The sequence below is a fragment of the Miscanthus floridulus genome, chromosome 5 (genome assembly GCF_019320115.1).
Source record: "Miscanthus floridulus cultivar M001 chromosome 5, ASM1932011v1, whole genome shotgun sequence".
Taxonomy (NCBI): Eukaryota; Viridiplantae; Streptophyta; class Magnoliopsida; order Poales; family Poaceae; genus Miscanthus; species Miscanthus floridulus.
In genome coordinates this window covers 144,858,368-144,874,220 of record NC_089584.1, presented here as the reverse complement: position 1 = coordinate 144,874,220, position 15,853 = coordinate 144,858,368, and the positions used below count along the sequence as shown (strand labels likewise).

The 15,853-nt window shown below is 44.8% G+C and overlaps 2 protein-coding genes across 2 annotated transcripts; both read left to right on the top strand.

The window, feature by feature from the left end:
• Nucleotides 1-7,987: 7,987 nt before the first annotated feature.
• On the top strand, nucleotides 7,988-8,762 carry LOC136453980 (rapid alkalinization factor-like). The gene has a single exon (XM_066454533.1). It carries the CDS (start codon nucleotides 8,140-8,142, stop codon nucleotides 8,503-8,505), a length of 366 nt encoding a protein of 121 aa, XP_066310630.1. The 5' UTR covers nucleotides 7,988-8,139; the 3' UTR covers nucleotides 8,506-8,762.
• A 3,901-nt stretch (nucleotides 8,763-12,663) lies between these two features.
• LOC136453979 (rapid alkalinization factor-like) lies at nucleotides 12,664-13,409 on the top strand. The gene has a single exon (XM_066454532.1). The coding sequence runs from the start codon at nucleotides 12,745-12,747 to the stop codon at nucleotides 13,123-13,125; it is 381 nt and encodes a 126-aa protein (XP_066310629.1). The 5' UTR covers nucleotides 12,664-12,744; the 3' UTR covers nucleotides 13,126-13,409.
• The last annotated feature ends 2,444 nt before the right edge of the window (nucleotides 13,410-15,853 follow it).

Below are 15,853 nucleotides of genomic sequence, written 5' to 3'. Positions count from 1 at the left end.
TATTTTGAATGATCACTGGATATATATGATGTGCATTTACGTTACAGGCATTTTATAGAAACTACATGCATAAATATGTCTACCTATGAGTCCTACTAGTATAGGTCGAGTAGCTGCTATGCTCAGGATTTTGGTAGCGTGAGTAACCTATCGTTACTCACAATAGATGATTATTATCACTCATGATAAAATGGTGGAAAGGACAAAAATAGAGACTGGGCAGGGATATGGTTTGGGTATTGGTGGGTGTAAGAGGTTGTGTCCTGCGGCCAACGGGGCATAGCTTGGTTACACTCTTTCCCTGTCTGTGTCGGTTAAGGACCTGGTCATTGCAATGGACGCTAGGCAAGTCACAGATTTATTATTCCGAGCACATACTTGGGTATGGGCGTAGGGAAGGCTTGTTGCTCTCTTATCGTGGGTTCTAGCTCTTTTCGGACCGACTGATGGGAGGCGGGGATGGTGGAGGTCTAAGCACCTGCACTGAGTCCGAGACTCAGGAGCGGGGGCTTAGAGTCCAAGTTTGGACTGGGGACCTGGACCCCATGACAGGAGAGTGATGGGTTGGTCCTACTTATGCCTGGGGTACAAGCGGGGCGTGTGTTTTCGGAGTACCCAGCTGGGCATATTGATTCACGAATCACCGGGCAATCCGGATATGGCTTGTCTAAATCTAGCATCGTAGTAAGAACTGAAAGATGAAAGATGATGAAATAGAACTGTTTGCTCAACTCTTGCTTGAAAGTAGAATAGATGCTTACATAGAATGGCTAGGTAATGAAAGAATCATGACTACTAATAATAACAGAAATAAGGATTCACTATTAATATTTCTTTCTGTAAAAAGGAAACCAACAAACCATAAATCTTATCATATTCCTTGGAGTCGGGAAATTATTCTCACTAGTCGGATAAGTCTTGCGAGTACATTGTGTACTCAGGGTTTATTTAGAAAAAGTCTACTTAACCCCTCACCTATCATACTTGGTCTACTTCACCCCCCAACTATGAAACCGTCTGTTTTACCCCCTGAACTATCTAAAATCGTCTGTTTTACCCCCTGAGCGGTTTTCCTAGCGGCGATTTTGGTACTAGTAACAGCGGGTTTGCTACAGTAACAGTTGGATTTGCAACAGTACCCGTGGTTTTGAGTTTCCTTTTTTTATTTATTTCAGTGAATTTTTGAAAAATCATAGTAAATCATAGAAAAATCATAAAATGAAAAATCTAATTTTATTGGACTCTACATGAGTAGATCTACATAGTGAATATATAATACGGTATACTTTAGTACAAAATTTTTACTGTAGCCTTAGATTAATTGGAAAATCTAATTTTGTCTGTAATTAATTGGAATAATTCATAGCTACAGCTTCTATGGTCCAATTATGGTGAAATTTTTATGGTACGCTAATTATTATATGCTTGAACTATAGTAAAAATTTCGTACTCATTGGACTATGTATAACTTAGCTATAGATAAATTCTAATTAATTACAGACAAAATTGGATTTTCCAATTAATCTAAAGCTACAAAAAAATTGTACTAAAGCATATCGTAGTATATATTCACTGTGTAGATCTACTCATGTGGAGTCCAATAAAATTAGATTTTTCATTTATGATTTTTCTATGATTTTTCAAAAATTCATCGAAAATAAATTAAAAGAAATTCAAAACGCAGGCACTGTAGCAAACCCACCGTTACTGTAGCAACCATATTATTACTGTAGCAACCCGCCTGCTGAAAAACGGCCAGGGGGTAAAACAGACGATTTTAGATAGTTCAGGGGGTAAAACAGACGGTTTCATAGTTGGGGGGTGAAGTAGGACCAAGTATGATAGGTGGGGGGGTTAAGTAGACTTTTTCCGGGTTTATTTACCCCTGTTGCAGGTACTGCTTGAGACATAGCCGTTGTGTGAAGGATTCTTCTGGTGGGCACAGATGGATCCTTGCTTATTATCGATAGATGTTTACTTGTTGTTTATTTTCATTCTGCTGTTTAATATTCCGCACTCTAAATTTGGTGATGTAATAATACCATTTTTAAGAACTCTGGATGTATGAAATGGACTAAGCAATGTAAGCTCGTTCTCATTATTGGATCCTACGGGAAAAATGTGGATCATTCGGGCTCTCCCTTGGGGTGTGCTCGATGGAACCCGCCCGATGTAGCTCGCTCTCGAGGCGCTTAGTGTCAGTGGAAGACAAGCGCCTCCGTAAGTGTGTTATTTTGAACGGTTCTACCATACCCGTGCGTTATTTCAGGACGGTTCTGTACCACACCCGTGGCCTTAGGGTCAGGCAAGGCGGAGCCCGCCCCCTAGACATCGGGCGAGACAGGAGCACAAACCCCACGGTCGGGTGAGGCGGAGCCCGCGGCCTCGGGATTGGGCGAGGCGGAGCCCGCCCCCAAAGGTCGGGCGAGGCAGAGCACAAACCCAAGGGTCGAGCAAGGTAGAGCCTACGGCCTTGGGGTCAGGCGGAGCTGTAGTCGCGCTCTTGACTGCTCAGATGAATCAATGTTGATGGTCATTAGCTCCTCCTCTTCGGGTATCCTAGTATTGTTCCCCGATAGAAGGCCTTCGCAAGGTGTGTGAAATGGAGGGTGGGCCTAGGCTCAGTCAAGGTTTCATTAATGAACTCACCAACCTCCTTTACATAGCATTCGGCTTCCCCTTTTATAGGGCACTGTTGGCTACTTCTTCATGGTATAAGTTTGCCCTTTGACTAGCTAAGGTACATTCCTAGAATATTCTAACACTAGTTCAAATCTCCAGGGGCATCCTAGGTCTTCTTCCCCTGCACCGCCTTTGCTTCTTGGGCCTTAGCCTTGGGCCCACTGAAAGCCTGTCTCCAATCTTGGGCCGCGGTGCTGTGAAGGCCCCTTTCTCTAGTGAAGACAGCAAGGCCTCTGCCAGAACCATCGGTGCTTTCGCTCTCGCTTTTGAGTCTCCACCCGTGGACTCCTTTGGACTGTCTTTTTAGGATTGTGCTCGGGCCTCCTTCTTGCTGCCGGCAGAGGCTTTCTAGGTTTCTCCCCTGAAGCATGCGTGACCTCCGCTTGAATCGCTAGGGTCTTCGCTCCATCATAGGCCCGATGCGAAGGCTTTGTCTAGCATCCCTGTAAAACATCCACAAATGCTCCAACGGTATTAGCTTATGTTTACTTTGGCCTATGCTACTCGTGTATTGGTGTTCCAACATGTGGGCCTAGAGATGAAAACCAAAGCAAAGGACTGAAACAAAACAGATAATACTCCTAGTGGCAACAGATACGACAAGCCACTATATGCGCACATTTGGCATCAGGGCTCCAGAGTTGGAAATTCAGAGTTCACACAACTCGAGAGGCTGCAAGTACAAAATTACTAGAGCACACCTTTGCTATTTGGTTTTTGCCCGACGGACGCCAGATATGGACTCCAAATTATGGTTAGTTAATAACTGATACTGATGGTTGTGCGCCTCAGAATCCCCATGAAAGTGAAGTGAAAGCAAACTGAGTAACGTCACTGTTTCTTTAACCCAAAGCAATGTTGTAGGGGCATAAACAGATCAGATACGGATGGATATATACGACTACGTCTACAAATAACTATAATATTACCCGGATTCGGATTCAGGTGTAAATTGGACCAATCAAAATAGTCTGGATGTAAACTAAGCGAAGATTTGTTCATACATTAACCATGCAAAGAGGATATGTGAATGCTTTCTTTATTCTGATTAGAGTGCACATCAAGACAAATTATATTAGGTCCAATATTTGGGTCTCGTTTGTTATTGTAAATTATGTTCCCTGCTACAGAGGCTGACAGACCCATAGGGCGAGGTCGGGCAACCACCCTACCTCCCCTCTGGCTGGAACTCTCTGGTGCACTAGCAAGGTTTCCCTCTCCTTGCGCCAACGGGGAGAAGAGGAGACTGCGATGCTGCTGTCAAGAATAGATAAGAAGAGAGGGTTCTAGTTGAGAAAGTGCTAGAGAGAAATGATGAGGATATTGCCACGCTGGACACATCGACGCCATGGTCTTCCCCAAGTTGCAATTCGTTTCCAACTCAGCTGCCACGTCGTCCTCGGATTCAGCAGACACGTCATCACTGTTTCGGTCATAACTTCCTCATACGACATCGAAACGGGCCGTTCTTGGATGCGTTGGAAAGGGGACGACGATGCCGTCGTTTTGGATCTGGTCCCAGCTCCAGAAGGTCCGTGGATCATTCTGTGTGACCACGGCAAGGTGCTGCATCACCTATTTGGGCCAACTTGGCCATGTATCGTGTCGGGCCTTAAGCCCAAGTTGTGGGCGTCCAACCCCTGGCCGTCCCCAACCCTAGGTCGAGTCTTAGACTATAAACACAGCCACCGCCGTTGCTACACAATTAGGTTTTGTTTAGAGTTTAGTTTTCCATCGAGAAACTGAATCATTCATTGTAACTGTGGTGACAAATCCTTTTACAGTGATCCAGGGCCCCCGTTCTTGATCTCCTCCACTGTGTCGATTAGTCCTTTGGAACCGAGTTCTTGAACCCTCTATTGATATTCGCGTCATTCATATTTGCAATTTCAGATTGCGTGTTTTACCTTCTTGCTTGTGCTCTTCGATTCGCTTGCAGGAAAAGCCTTCTTGGCGAGGTCAATCAAGTTGTGCTTGGTTGATAACCAACGGAGCAGTGGTGTAACGGTTGCAGGGCTCGAATCGTGTCTGATTTGAAGCCAGATCGCCAACGTCGAGATCTCCACAAATCGAACTTACCGGCTACCTCTCGGAAGATCGGGCCTGTACACATCACAAGTTGTGCTTGGTTGATAACCAACGGAGCAGTGGTGTAACGGTTGCAGGGTTCGAATCGTGTCTGATTTGAAGCCGGATCGCCAACGTCGAGATCTCCACAAATCGAACTTACCAGCTACCTCTCGGAAGATCGGGCCTGTACACATCAAGAAAGAAAATAAAGACAGGCTAGATTTATTTAGTAATAGTTCAAGGTTCCCCATGCAACATACATACTAGGTTAGTCTTAGTGGGAGGTTTCGTGGGAGTGTAATGGCATTACATGAGTTGACATGGTATAGTATAGATGAAGAGAGAGATGCTAGAAGTTTTATGAGATGAAGAGTCTCATGGGGATGAAACTTGTCAACAACACTGTTTCCGACACATTTGATTCTTGGAAACTGGGACATGAAACATTTCACACCTAAAAAAGCTCATAAAAATTACCATAGCTTAATTTTGTAAGCAGTTCTCCACAATAAATCCCATAAAAATTACATCAAGTTAATAACGTGAATTCCACGCTAGGCTAAAAGTTTCGCACCTAAAAAAGCTCATATGAGAATGCAAAAAATAAAATAATGTTTTTGTCAGCTTTAAGATAGTTTGACTAGGACAAATCAAAATCCACTAGATAGATAGACAAATAGATGGATTGATGGATGGATGAAGACACACAGATAACATATAGACAGACAGGGATAGATGGATGGATGGATAGATAGATAGATATGTAGATAGATAGATAGATAGATAGATATGTAGATAGATAGACAGATAGTAGTTTGATGCGGATAGATAGATAGATAGATTGATAGATAGATAGATAGGCAAACAAATAGACATAGAATCACATAATAATATTTCCAGACAAATTAATAAGGACAATAGTAAAAGGACTAACAGCCTGTTTGTTTCGGCTGGATTGGCTTATAAGCCATGGCTGAAAGTACTGCTGGCTGGTTTGGTGTAAGAGGAAAATACTATTGGCTGGCTGATAAGCCAAGGCTTATAAGCCAGATACAGGCCGCCGAACAGGCTGTAATATGGTCTGCATTAAACTTGTCCCTACATGTGCGTGTAGTTTATGTATGGCAGCTATGCCTGCCTTGTGTCAATGGTAATTAATTATAAATATGCATGCTAGTATGCTAGCATTTATTTCCACTAATTGTGCTCATAAATCAAGTGGAAGGGTAGTATAGCTATTCTGTTCACCATTTAAATCCCCCAGAAAGTCAAACATAGTTGTATTTTGAGAAAAATTTAAATGATAAATGAAGCTACGTTCTAAGATGGAGGGAGTAGATTAGATATATATATAGTAAGACTTAGATAGATATAGAGGTAGAGATAGCCATCTAGCTAGAACACTGAATGTACCAGAGGCCTAAGAAACCACTATAAATATTGAGCATGTATATGCTCTTTTCCTCACACCAAATAACCATGGCATCTAACAAGATTGTAGCGGCGCCTGTTGTCTTCATCCTCGCCTTGCTCCTCGTGGCCTATTGTAAGTAACTAAAACAACCTTTATGCTTATGAAGTTCGTTGAAATACTAAAGGAAAAAACTGCTCCTATCTGGACACTTGGTGACATACCTCCTGCACTATGGAGCTATATATTACTGTGAAGCTCTGTTCAAGATCGAGTTTATGTGATGCATATGGTCCTAATCACTGAGCGGGTTATGATTGTACGTAGGTGCGGAGGCAGCTATCTGCAGCAGGCGTAATGGTTTTTACCACGGACGATGCATGAGCAATAAGGACTGTGCAAACTCATGCGTTCAACATGGCCTCGGTGTCGGCGGGTATTGCAAGGGCCGGATCCCGTTTAACCAACAATGCATGTGTACCTTTGAGTGCCCGCCGGGAGGTGGTCCGCCAGGAGGTGGTCCACCAGGAGGCGATTCGCTAGGAGTCAGACCACTATCCGGCGAGCGCAGGTTGTCATCTGGGGATGAGATGCCGCTCGGCACGCCCAATTTGAAAGTATCCAACTGATGAGTATTTATGCGCAGTTGAGCGATGTAATAAGAGCAAACACATGCATGCATGTTTTCAGAGATCATGTGGAAGTAGTGATACGAATAAAACAAGGCACAATATTTTTTTTGTTCCAATTCGGCCCTTTTGTTTATCATGAAAGACCTACGGCATGTTCGGCTAGGCTTATATGATCGTATAAGATCGTGGATTATAAGCTGGAACAATATTTTTCTCTCACATTAAATCAGTTAAATCAGTCAGCAGTAAATAATCCACGATCGTTTACGACGAAACGAACAGGCTGTAGACTAGAAAGCGGCTTGCAGTAACGAGTGACGTATATGTGCACAACTAGCTTACAGTTTCCTCAACTAAATGCACATGCAAGGTTAAGCTTGTCCATACTACCTAAATGATGGTCGAGTCCTGAAGACCATGCATAGACACCCTTTGCATTCCATTATAAACTCAACATAACCATACTTACCGGTCTCCACACTACCTCCATGATGCAAGGTTACAAGATTGTGTCCATGTACTTCATACAAAAAAAAAAAAAACTGATCTTTATGTAGGCTAATCTCAAAATGAATAACTACGGATAATTGATCCATAAATCAAGGACCTACATTGTAATCCTAACCTACAGTGTATTGGTAATGGAGCACGCATCAATCTCATGGCCAAACTCATGGTCTCTAATTCAAAATAAAGGCACATTAAAATTGCATGGCATACAACTATCTAGTATATATATACTCATTGAATCCAGACCTACATTGCAATGGGAAACGATCTTCTACACCTATGCTCATACAACATACAAACGAATCATCAACCTAACGCTCTCTGCGGTAGTGGTAAGGAACGAAAGTGGATGCTGTCTTTACAAAGAAAGAAAGAAAGTAATAACTTGAGACTGAAACAGCCGCCGCAGCAGCCAGCCTGCAGATCTGATGGGCAGATGAGACACAGAAAACCAGCAAGGGCTAGCCTGTGTCTGGAGCTAGCTGGAGCTTACATCCAAGCAAGATATGGTAGGAAACGGGAGCGTTGGCACGTGCTCCCTGGCCCCCGACGTGCCAGAAACAGCCGGCGCAGCTGTGGCCTCATGTGCAGCGGCGCGCGCGCGCGGACAAGACGCCTCCCCGTATATTAATGCCGCGCGGCAGGCGCGACATATTGATATTGCCATGTCGTCACGGATCGAGATCATGATCCAGCGAGCGAGCAAGCACTTCACTTCCATTAGCCGTTAGTATCGGGTCTTGCTGAGAAGCAAAAGAAAAAATATCACCCATCTTGAGCGGGAGGAGATCGAGCGCGCACCGGCACCGCCGCGCCGGGGCAGCTAGCAAACGGATGGCGCACGTCGACCGGCCACCGAGCCGCGCCGTGCTCGCGGTCGCCGTCGCCACCGTGGCCCTCGTCCTTGTCGCCGCGGGCGCCCCGCGGACGGCCGGCCAGACGACGACGACGACGGTGGTGGATCCGGACAGGTGGGCCGATCGCGGCGCGGCGTGCACGGGCACGGTGGAGGAGTGCGTCTGCGGCGGCGGCATGGCCAGGAGGGAGCTGGGTTACGGCGGGTACATCAGCTACGACGCCATGAGCCGCGGGCGCGTGCCGTGCTCGTACCGCGGCGCGTCCTACTACAACTGCCGGCCGGGCGCGCCGGCTAACCCTTACTCCCGGGGCTGCTCCGCCATCACCCGCTGCAGAGGCTAGGGCAGCGAGCGATGATCACGGCCGTCATGCATATGCATTGGTCTCGTCCGTCGTCTCAGTTCCTGCCGCGGCAGCTTGTAAGGCGAATCCTGTTTTCTTTTCTTCTCCTTTTGATCGATTCTTTCTCCAGTCTTTTTGGTGTCTTTTGTGTGTTCTGTAGCTGGTTAGTTATTAGCTGGGCTTTGAGAGATTAATTCTTGATCTGTTGATATAGAGCAAGCTGCTTCTTGCTCCATGATTTTGTAATTGGCATTAGAAAAACGCGACATGTATGGATCAAGAACTCCTGGTTCATTATATTCGTGTCATCGTGTGCAAACAACGTTTGTTCATGCTAATTTGGGGTTGCGAATGAAATTGTGAAATCATCTGTACGTAAGGAAAAGAAGTGAAAATTGTTGTAACTTGTAGGGGACAAGTAAGAAGAGTGGTGGTTCATTCAGAAATTGATGAACAGGTGAATGGTCCTGATCTTGTCCTGTTTTATTTTGCCGGAATCCAATCAGTTTGTTGCCTTTTCCCAGTTCAGATGAGACATCACAGAGTGGAGACCGGAGACAGATTGTAATAGTTGCCGATGCAGCAGCAGCATGCATCGCATTGCACTGCAGGGTAAATAAACTTGGAGAAAAAGGGATAAGCTTGGGCTCCAGAAAAATCAAATTTTGGCGAAACAGATGAAAATTCACGGTTTAAAGTCAGAAACTCAGAATGCGATCGGTTATGTATGGGCCTTGAAGCGCCGATTGATCAAGCTGCTCTGCAGGCGCACACGGAAGCGTACTGGGCCTAGTAGGTGCGGTCTTTGTTGAGTATTGGGCTGAAGGGGGGCCAGGACCAAGCCGTTTCTTCATTCCCTTTGTACTAAGAACCAGACCAACCCACGTCCAGTTAAAGTAGCCTTTTCATCCCGACCCATGTCTTCCACAAATGGGCTGAAATCATAGTCGTGGACGTGGGTTGGGCTGGTGGCGATGCCACGTCGCTGTTGTTGTTTTGAATTTGAAATTTGAAAGGGATGCCACGTTGTTAAGTACCGAGGGTTCCGCTAAACGCAGCAGCTAAGCACGACCGAGTCAACCAAACAAGCCAGCTTCTTCGCTCGAGATTCCAACCAAATAAAATAAGTCAATGTACATTGTACAGCGCAACGAGGCAGATCCAAAACTGCAGGGGTCCGTTTTTTTAATTACATGGTACAACGAAGACGCCCACAACACGCACACACACTCACCCCTATGAACACATGTACACAAATCCTACCCCTATGAGCACCTTCAAAGAACTGAGCAGGCAGATCTAGAAATTCACGAAGTCACCACAGGCGTCTCGCTGTCGATAAGGACATCGCCTACCACTGAAAGCATAGCGCCGTTAAATCCTGAAATAAATAAAAAAATAGCTTACACATATACACAATACGTATCTACGATGCATGTTACCCTACTACCGACATTGCATGCATCTCGTGCACCTTATTCCTTGTGTAGAGAAAGTGTGATCTAAGGCACCATGCAGTAAATAAAGAACGGAAGGCCTACCGCTCGGACGTCCGAACGGGATGTCGTGTCCGGACGCAGCTCCCCGTCCGCTTAACGCCCCACACCTCGCATCCCCGTATCCCACCTAGCACGACGCAGCTCTTGCATCCGCATCACACCCTGCATCCCGCATAGCACCCGCACTCGCATCTGTTCGCAGGATCCGCGCACCGCGCACACCCCGTAACCGCACGGGGAAGCCCACGGGGGTTGACCCATGGCTGCGCCCAACAGCTTGCGGTGGGCTGTTGTCCCTGTGATGGGCGACAAGCAACATAGGTCTGAAGACAGGGAGATGCAGATGCAACACCCAATCTATTTTTGAAACCTCCAGATGCAACACTTGCAATATTGGTATGAAGACAGATGAAATATTTGAAATATGCATCTGAAACACTTACGAAAACACCTCAAAACCATTGTAAAAACATATTCAACATTCAAATAAAACACTTGCAACAGATGTATGAAATATGTGCAACATCCAAATATAAACACAGTTGCAACGTATATCGAAAAAAACATATGAAACATTGGGAACAGAAGGTTGCAACATACGTGTACAACGATTGCAACATATGCAACATTTCGATCTAGTTTTGCAACATATATATGAAATATTTGCAACATACCTATGAAACATCTGAAATACCTAAAATATAGGATTGCAACATGCATTTTTCGCCTTTCTTTCGACGAGCTCTTTCCAGGCGGGGGTGGGAAGAAGGGACCGATGGGGAGCTCAGGCCGAACGGGGGTTAGGAAGAAGGGGCTGGCGGCAGGTGCAGCGGCGGACGACGGGCGGAAGCGCCACGGGGAGTGGGCCGAGCTTGTTGGAGAAGCATCGCTACTGCCGCACTGGCCGAGGCTGCCCCACTAGCGTCGTCGCGTTGGCTTGTGCCATAGCTGTGTCCTGGTGGCTGGGGCTGCGCCATCGTCGTTGTCGCCTCCTCGTGCACCTCGGACGAGGACGGGACTTGCCACTCCTCCACACGCAAAAGGTCACGCCCCACCTCCGCGAGCGTCTGACGGCGATGGGATGCGTTGCACGTCAAATGGGAGGGAGGCGCTGCTTCTTCGCGCGTCAGAGAGGAGGAAGGGGGTGGCGGCGACGCGAGAGGGGCGTGGAGGAAACGGAGATCTGGGAGTGCAGTGTGGGAATGGCGAGGGTCAGAGGAAGCGACTCGATGCGGGCCTTCTTTTTCTTCGGCATGATTGTTCTATTGGGCCGCAGGCCAGACACGCGATGTCCGGACAGGACGGTTGCCCGCGTCCTACCATTATCGAATTAAGAAACATGGTGCACCACACCACATCAAAACGAACTGGTGGCTGGGGGTCAAAAGGAAAATGGGCTCTTTTCGTGCCATACATTATGGCCCTGTTCGCTTGTCTTATAATCCGTACTTTTAGTTTGTTTTTTAACTAGAATATTGTTTTTCTCTCACAGCAAATCAGTCGGAACAGTGTTTCAGTTTGTTTTTTCAGCGAAACGAACGGGGCCTATAAGTCCAAGTTGATTGGAGCCATCTTAGATTCTATTTGGATATATTAGCTAGTAATAGTTAGCTAACTAATAGTTTATAACAAATATTAGTTGTTATTAACTAGTTTAGTCCAACTAATAAAATAGTTATTAGCTGTTATTAGCTAGTTTAGTCCAACAAATATTAGCTATTATTAACTAGTTTAGTCCATCAAATATTAGCTATTATTAATAAATACTAGTTGTTATTAACAAATATTAGCTGTTATTAACTAGTTTAGTCCAACAAATATTAGCAATATTAGCTGTTATTAACTAGTTTAGTTCAACTAACAATTAGCTAAACTATTGGCTAGACCTGTTTGGATCAAAAAGCTAACTATTAGCAAGAGCATCTCCAAGAGTTTCCAAAACCCATCCCCAATCTTAATTTTTTAGCAAAATTGTAAAAAAATGTTCTTCAACAATTCTCTATCTCAACACTCAGTCTTTTCGTACTTAGGAGAATCGACCCAATCGAGGTGGAAGGACGTGGGGGAACAGTATAAGATAAAAGGACATGATTTTTAATGCAAATGTACAAGAGAAAGAAGGTATAAAAGTGAATAGGATGATTTCAAAATAGTATGGGATTTCTGATGCAAAATTCTCTTCTATATTTTAGGAGTGAGATACTGAAAATTATTTAGAGTAAGCCAACAAATATCCTCCCAAATGTTTTTAGCCTACTTAAAAAAACTCATAGATTTACCAATTGTCTTTTTGGAAACTATTTAGATGCTCTAACTATTAGCTACATGATCCATACCAGACCTTGTTCACCTTTAAAGCATCATGCTACGCTATCGGTATTGGTTCAGATAAACCTAGCTTTTTCACTAAGCACCTCCTTTAAGCATCACATTATCATGCTCACCAGGGGATCTAGAAGGTGTAATGTATATAAAAACTTAAAAATGTTTAACATTGATTACGAATTTCCACACGCCTCACCTTATTTAAAATCCAATCCTCTCGGGTTTTTTTTTTAACTGACTAAACTGTCCTGGAATCTTTAAAGTTGGTAGCTCTGGCACCTGGTAACGTGGTACCCCAGGACACACAACAAGAACAAACACAGACAAAGCGCAGGAAGACTACTGACTGCAGCCCTGCAGGAGAGCATTCTACCGCGCAGGTCTGCAGCGTAAAGCGGCCGGCCGGACGCGCGCCATGCTGCCGCCGCCGCCACGGCGCCGCGCGGCGCTCACAGTGCTTGTTGTGGCCGCCGTGCTCCTCGCCGTCGCAGGCAACGCGCAGCGGAGCGCCGCCGCCGCGTCGGCACCGGTGTACCACGACGAAGACGACTGGGCGGCGGACGTGGGCTACGGTTACGGCGGCGTGGCGGCCTGCACGGGCACGGCGACGGGGGCGGAGTGCGCGGTGGCGGCCAGGAGGGAGCTGGGCGACGGCGGCAGCATCGGCTACGGCGCGCTGCAGAAGGACCAGACGCCGTGCTCGTACCGCGGCGCGTCCTACTACAACTGCCACCCCGGCGGCGCCGCCAACCCTTACACCCGGGGCTGCTCCGCCATCACCCAGTGCAGAGGCTAGCCAGCGAGCGAGCTGTGGGCATTGCGGCGGCATGGGGGGCATGGTGGAGCTCCACCACTTGTTCAGTTCTTGCACCTTGCATTGCTTGTAGTAAGACAAAGCCTCCCATTTCATCTTCTTCCATTTTCTTGTTTTGGGTGATCTTGCGTTCCACAGTTGCCTCGAGATCCCTGCTCGGTTGAGTTGACACAGAGAAAGATTCCTGTTCCTTGAGCATGTATAATCGGCATTGGTAGGGGAAAACATGTCCTGATTGGTTCCTCGCAGAAAAAACAAAAAAATCCTGATTGGCTCGTGCAGTGCTCAGTCAGGGATCTCATCACATGACTATATACTCGAGTCTCTCACTGGAACCTATCATTTTATTTTGAAATGCAGTATAGACGTTCTTTTTGTTTGAATTTCTGATGACGAACTCACAGAGGTGGACCCTCTGCTCTTCGCTATTTAGGCTCTGTTTGGATTCTTGGCAGTGTTCGGCTGGACTGAAATTGCAACTGTTCATGCTGCTTTTTACTGTTCATACTGATTTTTTTGTGAGAGAAAAACACTGTCCCGGCTAGAAAAACAAGCCAAACAAGCCATCTTTCAATCCAGCCGAACACTGCCCTTGTAGATAGCAGTTATCTGCTAATAATTATCTATTTTGGATAAAAAATATATATATAATAGACTAGTTAATTGTTAACTAAACCTCTAAATAACAACTATCTCACTAGTTGGACCAAATTAGATAATAATAGCTAATAGGTGGAGAAATAACAGAAACCTGCTAATAATTGTTAGCTAACTAATAGCTATGCATCCAAACACTCTCCAGCTAATAGGTGCTAATAGTTAGCCAGCTAATATTAGTTATGAGCTATTAGCCAACTAACTATTAGCAGACAATGAATCTAAACAGGGTCTTAGCTTGCAAACAGCTAGGAATACAGGAAGTGTTGGACAAAATACAGAAGGGTAAAGCGGGGAGATCGTTGCAGGTTTGAATTCAAATGTGTCTAGCAAACTGCCCTGTTCATTTCGCTGAAAAACCAGATTGAAAAATACTGTTCGCTGATTTATTGTGAAAGAAAAACATTATATTATAGCTGATAAGTTAGGCTGATAAATTCAAAGTTGAATTCGACATCAAAAACTGAAAGCAAGGCATTCATTCATACTTTGACATACTCTGTTTACGCACCATGTGCAAATGCAGTTGCATGTTTTGTCGCCTTGTGATTACATTACATGAAAAGAAAAGTCGAAGGTAATTAAAGCGCTGCCAGCAGGTTAAGCACCGACGTTTCCGCTAAACACAGTAACTAAGCACGATTCCAGGTAGGTCAACTACAATAAGCCTATGAAAACTTCCTCCTGCAGCTTCGAGGTTCTAGGCCACAATAGTCAACAAGGGCCACGAGTCAGTACAAGGGATCTGCAATTCGGCATGTTACTACCGACACGTTGCTTGAACCTCGTGGAAAATTGCTTATGTACAAAAGAAGTGGCCTAACAATCATTTCACGTTCTCATAAAAAAACATTTTTTATGTTACGGATACATCCGGGAACATCTTGTCTTGCAAGGGGAGAGGAATTGTACTAATAAATATGATAATTTGGCATAGTGCATCCCAACAAATGCAATGTTCTTCCAATTCGTTTCGTAGTAATTCTCCACAGTGGGCATTGCCAATGTAGATAATTAATGCTCTAGATAAATGAACCTCTTGTACACCAAAATCAAAGTGCAATCTTCATATCCAATCCGTCGATCAGCTCTAGCCTAAAACATTGGACATGCCTCAAGATCTGCTAATACTCTAGAAGAACAAAATGCATATGATAAAGCTATAAAATAACACTAACGGTTGCATCATCGAGTACATCATAGGGAGGAAATACAATACCTCCAACCCTTGATCCATCAAACTAGATGTATGATCCTTGGCTTTCGGCGGCTAGGTCTTCCACTCGAAATTACTACCCCTATTGGAGACGGTCGAGGAGCACCCATCCCTTCACTGATAGAGACTAACAAGTCACCTCCCGCCGACAAAAATGATTCTTACAACGATTACTTTGTTGTGGTGTCTTCGCTGAAGTCATCCTGGGTAACAAGCTCTAAATTAAACATCGTTGCAGAAAGAGTGAAAGACATGACATTCCGGAGTGCAGACCGTAAAATCTGCACCAACCTTCAGTGACCCGCCTATTGCCACTGCATGTTGTTTTGGCTCACTCTAAGGATTTTGGATCACGGCACCCAACATCACTATCCACTCAAGAGCCAGGAACATATTTGAGAACTGGTCTAAGAAAGGGATGAAAATGAACAGAAACAAGCAGGAAAACCCCACTCTCATTTTCGTTTCTATATCTTTTTTTTGGTGGAAACAAAACCTGGTTCAAAAAGCTAAGATCGAAAACAGAATTGGGATATGCTGACATATGGAAACAGACAAGTATGCACTGAAAAGCCAAAAAATGAAGTTAGAAATATGCATGTATAAAGTCACACAATAATATACAAGTATGAACATTTGTATAAAGTCACAATAATATACACGTATGAATATTTGTATAAAGTCACACAATAACATACACGTATAAACATCGAAAATTGTAGTCCTTTTTGAGTTTTAAAACTCCACTCATAACCTCTTTTTCTAAGCCATGGTTTTGTGTCTCTTTAACTTACAAAACCACAGTTTCATGACACCATTATTTCCTAAAAACTACGT

Bases quoted from the DNA above. Each gene is read 5' to 3' on its own strand.
- LOC136453980 (XM_066454533.1), top strand. From the start codon at position 8,140: ATGGCGCACGTCGACCGGCCACCGAGCCGCGCCGTGCTCGCGGTCGCC.
- LOC136453979 (XM_066454532.1), top strand. From the start codon at position 12,745: ATGCTGCCGCCGCCGCCACGGCGCCGCGCGGCGCTCACAGTGCTTGTT.